Source organism: Parus major, chromosome 1A, assembly GCF_001522545.3.
Source record: "Parus major isolate Abel chromosome 1A, Parus_major1.1, whole genome shotgun sequence".
Lineage (NCBI taxonomy): Eukaryota > Metazoa > Chordata > Aves > Passeriformes > Paridae > Parus > Parus major.
The window spans coordinates 12735023-12750796 of record NC_031773.1 but is presented as its reverse complement, the minus strand read 5'-3'; the positions used below and the strand labels follow the sequence as shown (position 1 = coordinate 12750796).

Here is a 15774-nt window from a genome sequence, read left to right as displayed (position 1 = left end):
ATTGTGTAGAGCTGCACTTAATCTTTGCTCTCAGTCCATCTAGTGGCAGTTCTAGACACAGACTCTGTGTTCTCAAAAGACTTGTGAATTTAAAAAGCACAAAAGCTCCTCTGACAATGAAAAGAGGTTTCTAACATTTAAAGCTGTACTGCACAGTGTATTATAATCTCTATTTTTTGAAAAAATATATGTTGCTTTTATATTAAAAGTATATTTTCATGTATTATTTGGTACAATAAGTAACAAGTGTACACCTGGGTCAGTCAGTTCTGTCTTCCCTGCTTTTCTCCTACCAAAGACAAGCCAGAGACATGAATGGATGTGCTTTGGCTCAATGAGACCAAGAATTCATTCTTGGTTCTTTCACAGGGAGGAACACCAATAGTAGTAGGTGCAGCTGATAAGAAAATGGTGTTGCTTTAGCATAAAGTTCATATAAAAACTTGTTATTCCTTGATTTTGTGACTCCTAAGCAAGGGAAGTAATCCTCTGCATGTGCAAAATAAGATTTTATAGGAAAGATCAAGATGAAGAATGAGTTGGAACAGGAGATCAGAATTTCACATATGGAAGCAACAGTGTAAGCAAAGGCGAAGCTGTGCTTTGTGGTCAGCACACTTGTTTCCTCACGCAGAGAGGTGCATGGGACTCTCAGGATCCTTTACCTTGCTTAAACCTGCCTCCCCCCTGCCTGGATGCTGAGTACACCAGCTAAATGCACCTCAGCTGGGTGCAGGCATTCTGGGCAGTGTTAGTGCTTGGATCTGGCATCTCTTATATCCTGGTTTCTCTTTGCTCAGCTGTCATTTTTTCTGAGACAGGAGTATGAGAGCACCATGACAAGAGCAGTTGGTTTTCACCCAGCTGTTGCCCAGCTGTGGGAGAGCATGGCACCAGCAGTGCCGTGACACTGTGTTTGTGTACATGGAACTCAGAGCCCGCTGTGATAGCAGGTTATGCTGCTGTTAGGGCTTTTTTCCTAAGAAGGAAGGAAATAAGTTTGTGCAGTTCAGCAGCAGGAACAGTAGTAAATAAAGACAAGTATTCATCTGCATCCTTTCCAGTTTCCTGGATGAAACAACAGCCTGTTTATCCCTTTCCTCAAAAAAAAAAAAAAATATTATTCATCCCTTAATCACTGAAGTAGAATGAGAATCATCAAGGAAGCAAAGCAGCTGTCCTAGAGAAATGCCCAGGAAAGTCCATACAAAAAGCCTGTGTGTTTTCCTGTCATGAAAGTAATGCAGTTAACTTCTTCAGGTAAGAAAATTTAATGTCTGGAGGTGCCAGGTGTGCCTATGGGTAGTTTGGTGTCAGAGTGCTAGGAGGATCTGCTAAGAAACTGCAGTTTCTTTATGTCATTGGAAACTCACCTGGCTATAAATTGAATGTGCTGTATTTACAGCAAAAAAATACAAACAATGGTGGGTTGGAGCACTGAATGTGTGGCTGCCCCTGTTGGTGCCAGAAGATCAAACAATGTTATGACAACTGCCATGGACACAGTAAAGTGATAACGTGTTCAGAGAGTATTAATCACTCTTTCCTGTCTGTATCATTGTGGTGTTCATTACACACTGGGGTCCTGATTGTGCAATGAAACGGCATTTGGCTGAAGATCATTTGTATTTGTCAGGGAAGTTGCTCCTGAGCCAAGCCACTTCTCTGCAGCACAGAAAAGAGTTACAGCACCATGACAGGTGCTTTTGTGAAGTGTAGGATCCTTGGAGAAATTCCTGTGGATTTCTCCATCCAGATCCTTTGTTGTGTGACAAAAATGGTGTATGTGAGAGACTGAATAAAATGTTCATTGACTGCCCCTGCTCAACTTAAATCAAAATTTTCTTCTGCCACCTGATATCAGTCCCTTGCTGTCAGAAAACTTTGCAATCAGGAAAGTAAATAAACCAAGACATAGAGTATAAAGTCATCATTTATAATTATTTTTCTTCAGATTAAAATAATTTTATAAAATCTTGTTGAGTTTGTTTTATATCAGGTTTTTAGATAGCACTTACATTATACATGCTCACTCTCAGAAAAGATTATTTCACCCCATGTGTTTACTGTCATTATTCTTTTGAGTATATTCCACTTGATTCTGTAAAGCACTAAATGTGCCAGAGGAAATACCAAAGGTGAAGATATTGAATGCTCTTAGTGTTACAAAAGATAAATAAGCTGAAAGTGTTGACAGCCTGAGATACCACAAGAAGCTTTGGGTTTTCTCTACTCCAGAACTGCTTTCAAGCCATGGTCTTTTCTACAGCAAGATGGGAGGGCAAGGAAGGGTTGAAATGAAATACTAAATGAAAAGAAAATATTTTTAACTTTTACCAGCAAACATTTCTACCCTGGTGTGCTTTTCACTCATTCAGTTGCTCAGCAGGGACAGGAGACCCCATTTATTGTTGAGAAAACACATCTGTGTACGCTGCCATTCCCAAAGACAATCAGAGGATGTGACCATGCCTGCCAGAGGTGCAGACTTTTCTAGGGGCAAACTACCAGAGTCTGTAGGAGGCAGTGGGCACTGAATGCTTCTGTCCATGACTCTGCTTTCTTTCCTCTTCTCTCCTGCTCTTACATGCACCTGCCAGAGGTACATTCAGACTAATCCTACCTTTGTGTCTGGTTTACAAACATTATAGCCACCTTTTGTTTTACAACCGAGAGAGACAGAAAAATCACGTCTGATTCTTTGGCTGTTCAGATCAAGGGTCAGTTGGGAGAAGCCTTGGAGTCTCATACTCTCTGGCTTAATAACAAAGCAGAGTTCATTTTGGGAGAGGAGGTCAGTTCCTGCCCTAAGGGGCTGGTGAGGATAACTACCCATCCTCAGACTCCTGTTTCTTCTTTTGCAATCTCAGCCCAGATTGGCCTGGTGTTTCTGATTGCCCTGCTGAGGGCTTGGAAGCTGGTTTTGTTGCTGCAGTCAGCTCTTTTCTCTTCTCTGAAGTCTCTTTTTCACTTGGTGCCTCTGCTGTATCCACCCCTTGGCCTCTCTTTTCTGTGGCACTGGAAGTTACCTGCATAGCCAGCACTGGCTGAAGGGGCTCATTGCTCTTCTTCCACCTCCGGGCCCCCGACCGTGTACTGAACTCGTACATTCTGCCAGTAACTTGCAAGAACAAAAAGACAAGAGATTAAAATCATTCTTCCTTTAGCAGATTAAGACATGACAGTTCTCTTCATGGGATTGGAATGAGAATCACGAAGCACTTGGAATTCAGCTGAGCTGGGGAGGTGTCCCAGAGCAGGAAGGCCTCATTTCTGTGGAGACCTGGGCATTGCAACAGCCACTCAGAGATGTTGGCTGTTCTGCCACTATAAGTATTGTCTTCACAGTTAGGAGAACAAGGATATTTAAAACATTCCCATTCCAAAAGAAATAACTTTCTTATCACCCTATAACTCTATCCAAATTCCAGCTACCAGGGATTAACTTGGGCAGTGTAACAAACACATCCATAGTTGAATGGACAAAACTTCTGTCTTTAACCATACTAAGCAAGACCATGGTATAGTCTGTGCCTATTTTGTCGTGTAGAGTTTCCTACCAGAGGTAGCAAAACCTTCTCAGAGGCACCATATGCTACATACACCTTCCAGGCCATGTCAGCTCACCTGGACTGACCCAGAATTTGGAGATCCAGTGAGTTTTGGCTGTGTGAGTTCCTTCTCCTTTTGTGTAAAATGTTTTCTTCCAGATGCTTTCTTCCACTTTGCCATTAATAGAGTGAAGTACTGTGTGTTTCATACAAGTACATGATTCTCTCATATATATAAAATATTGTCAAATTCGTGTTGTTTAGCACACATGGCTACCTTCCCTTGTCAGAAAGATTTTTCTATCTCTATTCAGGTTTCATGGGTAACTTCCACTTGTACATTAAAAGCAAATATCCTGTCCTTCAGTTCACTGCTACCAAGAGATAAGTCAAAAAATTACCATGTGTCCAGTGTGATCACAGTCTAACTCAGTGTATGTTGCTAAACAGAGAATCAGAAGCTATAATGGCACTTTCTGTAATTAAACATTAGCAATAAGAGACAAACAAAAGACCATTAAGACTTGGAAAGAAACAGTGGTTATGTGTTACTAAATGTTGCAGTTTGTATCAGAATTAATCATTTGTGACACATTAACACAATTTGAGCAACTCAAGATGAAACTGGATCTCTTTACATGTTATTTTTTCTGACGGCTTACAAGGCGGGCATGTTAAAGTGGCCCGGGTCAGGAAACAGGCTCTGACCATCCCTCCTAATCATACTCAACAGATGATGTCCCAGGAATTATTAAATCTCATTTCCAAACCAGAAACCTTTGACCCTCTAGGGTTTGCATCAAGCTGTGGGGAAGAGAAGGAAGAAATGGGGAGCACACATTTCCCTGCTGTCACCACAGAGCTGTGTTAGAGCTTAGTGTTTGTGTCAGGCATGACACAAATGCTACAGCTCTGGATGGCTCCTTGAATGAGCTCAGACATCCTTAAGTCCAGTATGTTTAGGTTGGTTGAGAAACAGCCCCAGCAGCCCTGCAAGAACACTGGAAAGTAGCTCTTTCAGCAGCCTAGAGACTATTCATGTTTAATACATTAGAAATGCAGTTACACAGGGGAAAAAAGCAGGGACTTTGGAGCCCATTCTTCCAGATCTCTTTATAAATAGCAGGTGAGCTTGGACCTGGATGAAACTGGCCTTGAGCAGCCTTGTGGATGGGTTTAATTGCACAGTAGGGTCCCACTTGTTTGCCCAAATTGTACTGAAGTCTCTATGCCTAGTGTTTCCCATTAGCTCAAGGCATCCAACCACTCTGAGCCAGCTAATAAGAAACACAAGTCACAGGCACTTGAGTGGAAACAGGCCAGATGAATCCAAGCCTTGAAACAAGCCTTCTTCTGGATGATTTCTAGACCTATTGTTTCAGACCTATTTTCAGATCTATCTGTTAAAAACCTATTTTATCTGATTGTCACATTTTACCAACCCCCCCATCTCTGTGCCGGGGCCATCAGCCATTAGGTACAGGGCTGGGCATCCTGATTCCAGGCCAAGCATCAAAGTAAGGGGCTCAGGCAGGGGCTCTGTTTCAGGGGAATGAGGTAAGCCAGATTAACCCTCAGGAAAACAACAATATTTTTCCTGTAATGAGCCCTGCTGCAGAGCAGTGGCTGTCATCTGGGAAGCTGGATGAGCTCCCTAGTTCATCCTGAGGTTTGTAGCTTTCTCCTCATTTTCGCTTTTCCCAGCTGGTTTATCAAATATGCCCAGAGTTTGCAGAGCTGGAGCCTGGTGACATAGTAGTTGTCACCAGCTGATGGCTTTCCCTTTTCTCCCCTACAAGCAATGCTTGAGCCTTGGATAAACAGCAGCAAGGCACCATTGCTGTAAGGGAGGAGGTTTGTGCAGGAGCCAGCATCTCACCCACCCACCCGGGAGAGGTTTAGGAGGCGAAGGCAGCACTTCTGCAGTGACATTAATCTCCTGGTCACTTCCCAGACATGAGATTGGTGAGACCATGTAGCTATGACAGCACCAGGGCAGGAGACTTGTAGCAAATTCCTCCTCCCCTTCCACCTTCCTATACCACATCCATACATTCCAGTTTAGCAGAGGAGTAGTGAACAGCGTGACCATCAGATTTGTGCTTTCAAGGGCTGTAAGTAAATTCTACTATTACAGATATTACTGAAGCACTGTCTTGATTTTCATAATTTGAGCTACAGCTCCAATTCTCCTTGGAAATAGCAAACTGGAAATATGAAAAGCCAATGTTAAACCATATTTAAATCAACTAATCCAGTTTGGTTACAGCCTAGTATTCATGTCCTCTGATAATTGCTTTTTATTACCTGGGTCTCTGGCTTCTCCATCAAAGATGGTGTTTAGCTTTGTCATTGTCTGTGAAGAAACACAAAATGTGAAATGATACCTATGAATTAGTTAAGTCAGAAGGAGGAGCAGTGACTTGGAAACGGTGACCTACATGAATGGAGGTGGATTTGTGTGACCTGTATATTGCATTCTTTTAGGCTGGGTTTAATCTAAACTGGCAGCAAGAACCATTTGTGGTGTAGGGTTTCATCAATAAATATTTAAAGGAGAATTAATAAGTTCTGACATGCTAAATGCCTCCATGTGTGTAACCACAAAAGGGTCTCCTCCACCCAGAGTAGCTTGGGAATCCCCTCTCTGAAAAATCTGGGGAGAGCGAGTTCACTGATCAAAGTGCCTTGCACAGATTCACAGAATCTCCTGAGTTGGAAGGGACACACAAGTGTCATCGAAGTCCAGCTCCTGGACCTGCAGAGAACCACTCCAGGAACCATACCACAGGCCTGAGAGCACTATGTCTATTTATGCAATTATGCAGCCTTTATGCAAACATATCTACGAAAAGGAAGGAGCCCTGAGATCCAGGAGCTAAGAAACATCTCAACAAAATTACATTTTGCTGCAAACAGCTTATCATGGCCAAACTCCACACAGCTGGCATACCTTACTGGTTGCACTCTGGTGGGTCAGAGTTGGCTCCACAGGTCAGTGGTGTCTCAGCAATGCACTGCTGCCATCAGTGAAGCTGGGGCACTTGTCATTCCACCTCTGCAACTCTGCAGAGTGTCCCTGTCATTGTGGCCACAGCCTGTCTGACCTCCCAAGTACAGCATTTTGGCACTTGGAAGCAAAGGGGCCCCAGTGCAAGTGACCACCCCTCACACCCCATGCTGCTTTCAAACACAGAGACCAGATGGGACAATGAAGTGTTTTGCACTTGAGGACAATCATTTTTTCCTTTCCTATCATTTTCATATTCTCTTTGCAAAACAGACACCATTCATAAAAAGGGTCCAATGATGGTATTGAATGATGGGGCTGGCAAAACTGGCGTTTCTTCTGAGGCCAGCAGTACTTACTACAACCACTTCTTTCTTAGGTTTCTTCTTTTCTACAGAAAAGAAAATGCACACTGTTAATAATCAGAATTCTCTGATAGTGACTGTAGATACTAAAGTTAATACTTTCTCAAAGAAATAGACATTCTTTCTACTCAAAAGCTGAGACATCTTAAATGAGTCTTATTTCTTTTCAAAAGCTGAGTGAGAATCCACAGTTGCCAGTGACTAATCGAAAGACTAGTCTTGAAAACTCAGTAATGAATAGCAGTGGTTATCAAACAAGCTTCCCTTTCTAAATAATATGAGCAAATACAAGAATTCACCTTTGAGAATATCTGAACCAGAAATGCAGATTATTGTTTTACATGAATATTTGTGGTTGCAAAGCATGTGTCAAATAGCAGCTTGGAGACAAAACATGGAAAAGCTGCATTTTCAGTCAAGTAAAATTCAGATTGAAGAACAGTTTGGTTGTGTGCAAATTTACCACACTATTAACTCATCCCACATGCAAACAAATACAACAGCAGTGCCATGGGCATCTCGACAGCATGGATTTGTGGATGATACCTAACTAGTTGCTATGAGGGCTCTTCTTGCTCACTCCTTGCCAATTTGTTTAATGGCCTTTCTTTGGAGAATTGTGCCTGGCCACAAATGTGCTTTGCAGCCAGGTGTACAAAACTCTGAAGTGCTGCAGGTGGATCTCAGAGATGGGAAACCTGTTGTGTCTGGACTTGGCTGCCCAGCATTTGGGAACCAGTTTTTCAGAAAGCAAAAAGCTTTCCCTTTTTGGAAACCAGCCAACACTGAAATGTCTCAAACTGGGCAACCAAGAGAACAGCTAATTTTGTGGGGTTTGTTAGTCCTGTGTTTTTTTCCAGTTGGAGACACTGACTGAGGAAAGTAGAATTACAAAAGCAGGGTCCAGCTGAGCCTATATGAGCAATGCTTTTTAGCAGAAATGCAGTAGGACTAAAAAGAAAAAGTCTGCTTAAAAAATCATGCTTTTCCATGTGTGATTTATCTCCCTGTGAAGTTATACAAACCCCTTTAAAAGCACTAATACTTCAAAATAAATCTTTATTTATGTGAAGTAATGGTGTCAAGAGAGCAAATGAAGTGATCAGAGAACAGTGATCTCTCTTGAAGGTGCTATAGATGGCTGGGATTGTTTTTAGAAAGATAGCACATAAATTGTGTGTGAAAAATGCAGTTGTTCTTGGCAACCGTGCAGAATACCAGACTACTCTGAATTTGTGTTTTGCCTAATAATTAATAGATTTGAAGACTAAAAAGGCCATGAAATCACTTTGTCAGACCTTCCATAACTGGCTAAGATTATCTAATCTCAGTACCCTTCTACAGTGTCAAATTTATATCTAGAAATTAATTTACATATTTTACATGGAATCATAAACAAGGTCTTGCTTTGAAGCATTAAAATATAGAAAAGAGGTACACACCTGGAGCATTTATCCTGTAATGAAAAGAAGATTAAGAGCGTAGTTAACAAATGTCATGGTTTTCCCTACATAAAAAAAATCATAGTTTTTATTCTCTTTCACTTGGCAAGAAGGATGTGTTCTGAGATTTGCTTGATTTATTTGGTTTCTGATTTTGCTTTCACAGAAAGCCTGCATCATTTAATGCTGCTCTCAAACATGAAAACCCTAAGACTTCTTCAAGAAGGAATGTTCTTAAAATAATAAAGTCTTATTGATGATAGCATAATGGATTTATATAATCTGGAAAAATACATTTTCAGATATTGTCATTTTGTCCCATCCTTGGAGGAAGGTCAATTTTTTTTGATCTGATGTGCTCAAAGAATACCTTTTAAAATATTTGAATGGTTATAAATGTTTTTGAAAATATAGAAATTGCTTTTTAATGGGAGACCCCAGCTGCCAATATATCATTTGCCCAATTAATAAATAATAGCAGTATCTTACATTCATTTGTCATTTTTATCACAAGCTGTTAATGCCTTGCTCACAGGATTTGATTATAGTCACGGTGACATAGTAGTTCTTTACATTTAATATAACTTCTAAATTGATGTCCAAATCCTGAGAATACTTGTAGAAATCTTTTTTTTTTTTTTTTTTTGGTAATCCCAGCCACTTAAAGGACTGCTTATCTTTGTTTTGTGAAGTACAAAGTGAATTTAGAGGCAGCCTGGCTCCAGCCCACTGAAAAGGCAGCCAGCAGGGATCTCTGCACTTCCCACAATGACTCGGAGCTGGTCCCAGGTGCTTCCATGCCTTTTGCCAAGCACGAACACTTAGAGGTAAGCTTTATGGGCCAGAGCCTTGTAACTGGCTTGGTAAAACTCCAGGAAATCTGCAGAAGTTTTGCCAGAACAATGAATTTGGCATGAGCACCAATATTTGCAAAGGACGCCGGGATCTGTAGCTGAGAGGGAGGAAAATGCATCCAGTAACTACCTAGATGGGAGCTCCCTTGGAGTGGGGGTCAAATACAGACCAAAATATTTGTGATCTGGCACAGGCTCTGACCGAGCCCCATGAGCATAGCTGCCTTTAGAGGTTATAATTGCTAATTCCACTCCTACCTTCTGCTAATGTTAATATAACTAAACCCATGGGAAAAAAAATGCCGTGGACGCATTTCCTTGCGTTCATACCATTAACACCCAATACCCCTGTACCTGCCATTAGCATTTCCTACAGGACAGGGCGTACCGCTATGAAAGATTTAAAGCGGCGATATGAGGGCGGCAGAAAGGCCTGAGCTGCTGGCCCTGTCCCGGTGCCGGGGACTCACCGCGGGCTGCGGCGGCCCTTCCGCGCCGGGGCACAGCGGCTGCGGAGCCCCAGGGAGCCCAGCAGCCCGAGCAGCAGCAAAGCGCCGAGGGTGATGACGAATGGCACGTACCACGCCGACCGAGAGTAGAGGTTCTCCCTTTTCGTCACAACAGTGAAGCCAGGCTTTTAAAAGAAGACAGGAAGAGTTCCTCAAGGCTGCGTACTGACAGCAACATCACCTTTCATCTGGCTGAACTCCTGCACCGAGGCACCCGGGCCGAGCTTGCCCCGGGGCTCTGCAGATGATGGCGGGAGGAGGAGGGAGACAGTGATTCATCCCATGTGCCTGCCTGCTGACTGCCAAGGCAGCTCAGATGCCTGAGATGGGCCAGCGAGCTCCTGGGGCAACCAAAGGCAGGTGAAATGGAGCCCACCCACAAGGAAAAGGGGAGGTTCCAGATCACGTTTCAATATCTTATATTAAAACAAGCATGTCGTGGTGGAGTTTAAAACCCTCAGGTTGCCTGAGAGGCTGTAAGCACGCTGTTGGAGGGCGGGCAAGTTCAGGGAATACTGCCATTACTGAGATAATATTTTCTTGTTACCGAAGGCAAAACTGGAAGTGGGTCATCTTCACTGCAGTGATCATTCAGCCTGCTTTGTAAGAGGAGTTGAACCCTAAGGAACTGGGTTATTGTATAAAAAGAAGTGGAACTCCTTTTTTACCCAGTGACTTGTTCCAGAAGGAAAAACCACACTTCCTGAGCAGTTGCAATCTCCCACATCTTCCTGAGTGTCAGGAGACACATCTCTGAGCTGGCACATCACTTGGTGCTAGCAGCTCATTCATTAAGGTCCCATCATGAAACTATCCTCACACATTTCAGAAATTACTCATTTACTCTACGTGGTTCATTACCTAGTGTGATACTATTAGTTTTGATCATCTACTGAAGTTTTTATTTAATTTTCTGTAAGGCATTTGTAATCACACTGAGTATGAAATTGAGCAGGGTATCTATTTCTTTCCAGTTTAAGGATAATTTTAAAATAACCTACTTAGTCTTGTCAAAAAAAGATACATCCAATCCTTAGAGAAAGGCTCAAATAATCTCAAAATCACCACCACCACTTTATCTTCACCTGCACTGAAGTCACAAGTTACTTTTTGTGATGGGGCTTCTTTTCTACACTACCAGCTTTCCAGTTTCTGACTCATCAAGTTGCTGCACTGAACACATGTAAAGAATAGTGATGGGAGAACCTTCTGTAATGGAAGTGTTCTTCTGGAAAACAGCCTGAAAGTGGAAGGCTGATATCTCTGGGGAGACACATTTAATGTTGTGGTATGCGGTTGAGGCTGCTTGTATTTGTGGTAAAGCACAGGAAAGAAATACAGAATAAGTTTATTCAGCTTAACTTTTCATTTCCACATCAAGATTTGCTCCCAAAAGAGCATTAGATAAGAACAGGGTTATTAATCAGTCTGAAAATTTGGATCTAAGCATTTTCACAGCAAAGCAACCAGACTTGTATGTGCTGTTTGCAGGATCCTTTGATTCTGGCTCAGTTAGCAGGAGCCTCTAGAAGATCTAGACCATTTTAGGGCAAAGGCCCCTTTCACCACTTCTCTTGGATACTCATTTTCATTCCTGAATGCCAGAGAGAAAAGGGTAATGCCTACTGCAGGCAGGGAATGGATGGACTGTGGATGATGGAAGATGGTGCAGTAAGGCATGAAGGGATGACAGGTACAAGGATAGGGACAGAGTGATCCGTACCCTCAGGCTGTGTCACATCTACAGGCAAGACAAAAGCAAGTTCTCTGCACATCCTGCACTTGTCTGATGGAAAACACCTTCAAAATTAAACTGGTAAGACAGAACTCAACTGGGATGATTGTGCAGAGAAGTGAACAGTACTGCCTGGACACAGGTCCACAGCTCTACAGGCTGTGCAATGTTAGATCCCACCTGGGCTGCCAAAAGTTGTGCAGTCTTCCTCAGCTCAGCTATGGACCATCACATGGGCATGGAGTTCAGGAAAGACCCATCCCAGCCCTCTGGATTTGCTGTCTGAAACCTGCTGGAACTTCAGCAACACACTGAGGCTGTGCAAAACTGCTTCAGTTCCTGACATGCTGCTCCAAGTTTTACATGACAGTGACCTCAGGTCTGGAAAAGAGACCCTTTTAAGAAATGAGGACTTGTTGTTGTTGTCCGTTTCAACTTTGATAGCCACAGATTAATGTGCTCCAATGATAAAGAAGCACACAAAACTGCGAGGCAGCTGGGAGGGTGAATAGTTATGAATAAAAAAAGAGGTAGTGCAAAATGCATGAGGTAATTTTAAGGTTCCAGGCAAAGGTTAATCCCTGCTCTTTCCTTATTAATAAAGCTGCCAAAATCTTTAACTTTCCAGTTGCATGGTAATGGCAGCATGCCCAGTCCTTTGGCTTCATGCCCTTTTTGTTTTAGAAATACAAAACACGTGTTATGACTCTGTACCTGGGACTAATCCTTCATGATACTGAGCACATCTACCACCTCTGGCTTCATCATAAGAGTGCAGGGCTCAGAACCTCCCAGGACTAGATGCACTCTAGGTTTTTGCTTTCTTTTTGCATAGATATTTACTCCTGTGGAGATTACTCCATAAAAGAAATGCAGAACTGGACATAAGTTTTAGTGAACTTACTGTAGTGGTTGTGGCAGTAGTGGGGTTTGGGATAACTCTGATGCTTAAAGTCACCGTTCCAGTTTTAATTAAGTGTGTAGTTTTGTCCCTGGCAGATATTAAATTGTCATCTGTTATGTGGACATTCAGACTGTAAATCCAGTTTGTATCAAGTCCACTCTCATAGTCAAACCTTGATGCAAGAATCAGACGGGATGTGTTGGAGCCAGCACTTGGTGAAAAGATGAAATGTCTATTTTCATTGCCTGCAAAAAGGTAACACCAAAATGCAAAAAAAATTACTTTAATCCCATATTAAAGTAAATGTGTATAACAAGTGGTGAGGTGTGGTGAAATGTCAATGACAAGAAGGGCTCCTTGATCTTCCTTGTACCATATAAAATAATTTAAAACAATACAGTCATAAAAGCATCGCAGTCTAGAATAAGAACTTATATGGGGACAATAGCAGAGTGGATGCTGCGGGAACACTTCAGAGCCATAGGGCACACAAGAGCATAGGTGACCTGAATGACCTGGACTTAGAACCTGGGGAGCACCCAACAACACCCAGCTGTGGTGAGGACCCTGCATTGTGGCAGGGCTCATTCTGCTACTGGGGCGTCCCTGGAGTGTTGCTCCAGCTCCTCTTCACTGCTTCTCCATCTGCCTGAGGCAGTGGCCTTCAAAGAGAGTTAGACTTGTGACATTCATTGCCTCCAGTGCTCTGTCAACATCATGGGGCAGGGAGGAGAGTTCAGAAATGCTGGCTCCCCACCCCTTGCTTTCTGTCCATTGTAGCTGGATATGGATGCTAATTCTAAAGCAGGCAGCATAGTGCCTGTGAAGTAGCAGGCCACATAGCTTTCTCAGTCTTGCCTGAGAAAGTGGCCTGGGAAATCATGGGGAGGAATTAAAACAATCCTCAGAGATAGAAAGCAGCCTTGCAGGTGCTGTTTGTCTGTTCCTTGTTCTCTTGCAAGAGAAAGTCCAAGGGTGGTGTACCCCACTGACCAATGATGGTGATGTGTTAGTTTACTAACCAATAAGAGTTTTCTTTTCTGTACTTTTCATGAATTGGTCTATAAAAAAGACCTGAGGTAATAAACCAGAGAGAATTCTCCAGTTCGACTCCACGAGAGAGTCTGTGTCGTTCTTTTCGCTGTTCCCAATAGAGCGACAGCTGGAGAGCTGCTCATGGCCCCAGCTGCAGGGAGACCAGCCCCAGCAGCTACGATCTGGACAGACCACATACACAGGAAATCAGAGCCTTGAAAAGGCACCAAATATGCTTTGGTTTTGCTCTTGTGGCCCCACAGAGATGAAGAGTTGACATGTCCTTGAAGGCCATGCCTGTTTTATAGTACAAAAAGGGCCATGAGCTGCTCTGTGGCTAAGAGGCCAATGCACAACACAGCCCAGGTCTGTAGCACCAGGACTGGGCCTGTGGTCAGAGATTTACTAACACAGCTGTTATACAGATTCACGTGTTAATACCATGTCTGCAGAGCTCCTACTGTGGCATCAAGGGACTACAGCAGGACAGAGATTCTCTCTTTTGATGTTCACAGCTTTTTGCTAGCACTTGAACAATCTGCTCCCTCCTTCACAGCAGTCACCTCAGCAAGAAAAGAAGGCATTTCCCCAAGGGAGTGTGCATCAATTTTTGTAAAGCTGAGTGTCATCCCATACTACTGCAGTTCTCCAAGTGGATGCAGCTAATCATGAGGGTCAAAGAAAGATTTTTAAAATGAGGGTTCATTGCATACAGCATGGACCTACGACATGCAGGTTCCAGCAGTTGTTTCGAACAGTGCACCAGCATCTATGTGATGATGAGATACACAGAGATACAGAGTGTTCCATCATTTCTCAAGATTTAGTCAGCTGTAATTGGAAGGGAAATTTGACACTGCACACCATTCCAGCTCATCCTTCTGAAGTTATATTCAATGTGTAATTAATAACCTATTGATTAAAATGGCAGGCAATCCAGCCTTGCAAGGGGGTGGTTCTAGCTGCCAGCACCAGTAGCAGCAAGATGGCTATCTTGTGGAGAGAGGATCAACGTAATGATATGCAGAGTTGTGGATCACAGCTAGCACATCAAAAAAGTAGCACACAAACTATGTTAGATTTTTGTTTATAAATGTAAGTGAACTATCAGCATTCACTATTTTTTTTCACTGTTCCCAGCTCGCCCACAGTACCTTCATTAATGAAGTAACGGAAAGACCTGGGATCAGAATCACGATCTTGACATTCAATCCTGAAGCCATTAATATTGGTCCCAACAGCTAAATCGACTGGGATTTGAAGTGAGAAGAAATTGGGTGAACAAACTGGTTCTTCATCATTTACTTCCAAAACACTCACAGTTACCTGGAAGAAAAGAGCAATATCAAGCTGAAGCTGCTCCAATGTACTGGGACAGATTTTTTTTTAATTTCAGAAACTGTTTGGTTTTGTCCATTCTGTTCTTTTGATCAACAACCGTTGAAAAGCACTGAAGTCCCTTTCTAACCTAGATCCCACCAGAAAATATCTGTGATCATTTGTCCTTCAATTCTTGTGATCAGCATTCTTCTGGGAACAAGTTCCATAACCTGAGCCATCTTCCATAAGTGAAGGGTTTTCAAGATGACATGTCTGTTTGAACAACCTGACTTGTGTTACAGTTAAAATGAGAAATAATAATAGTACCACATAATCATTAAACTCCCTTCCAAAACTCTCAACTTGCCTCACAATCATTACTTAGGCCTCTTAGCATATTTAATAACCATTTAGAGTATGTTCCATGGAAGGAAGAGTGTTTATAGACTCTTCCCAGTGAGCGAGAAATGCTGGTAATGGCCTCTTGCACAGATAGGAGCACCCTGAGTAGCATCAGATGTGTTTGATATCATCTGGGATTAGCTGGCTAAAAGAAAAAGGTTTCCCTTCCCGAAGTTCTTTCTTCTAATGTCTGTTAGTCAGGAAACAGATAAACTTGCCATTGTTAAAAGCTTCTGATGCTAAATTGTCATTAATTTTCTCCTTGAAACATTGTAGATGATGAAGAGATTAAATGACTCCTAGGTAGCAACTCTATGGGTGGTGCTTGGCTGGAATGAAAAGCAAGCCTAGTACCTGTGTTACCCCCAAGACATGTGTTAAAATCCAATGTAAAGGAGTCATGAGGGACAAAATGTGAAGTCAAAAGGAGCCTGTTTGTGAAGGACACTGGGATTTGAAAGAAGTTACTATAAAATACCTTTGTGGATATAGCATCTATACTTTTTTTTCTGAATAAAGTAGGTCTGGGCTCAACCCTGCTGTTAAAGGTTTTCTTGGTACCTGGCATGGTCTTGGCTCTTGCTAGATAACACCATCAGGAAAAAAAGTAGATCACGGTCAGGGCAAGGCACAACTCCAGCAGGCCA

At 42.5% G+C, this 15774-nt stretch overlaps 1 protein-coding gene across 1 annotated transcript in view; it reads right to left on the bottom strand.

The window, feature by feature from the left end:
* Positions 1 to 1854: 1854 nt before the first annotated feature.
* CDHR3 (cadherin related family member 3) overlaps positions 1855 to 15774 on the bottom strand; it is a 31730-nt gene continuing 17810 nt past the window's right edge. Inside the window, exons 13-19 of the mRNA XM_033514362.1 lie at positions 14560 to 14731; positions 12371 to 12615; positions 9693 to 9856; positions 8369 to 8382; positions 6921 to 6952; positions 5859 to 5907; positions 1855 to 3121 (exon numbers count right to left, since the gene is read on the bottom strand). Coding sequence (XP_033370253.1) covers positions 2829 to 3121; positions 5859 to 5907; positions 6921 to 6952; positions 8369 to 8382; positions 9693 to 9856; positions 12371 to 12615; positions 14560 to 14731 — 969 coding nt within the window. The 3' untranslated portion in view covers positions 1855 to 2828. The remainder of the gene's footprint in view (positions 3122 to 5858; positions 5908 to 6920; positions 6953 to 8368; positions 8383 to 9692; positions 9857 to 12370; positions 12616 to 14559; positions 14732 to 15774) is intronic.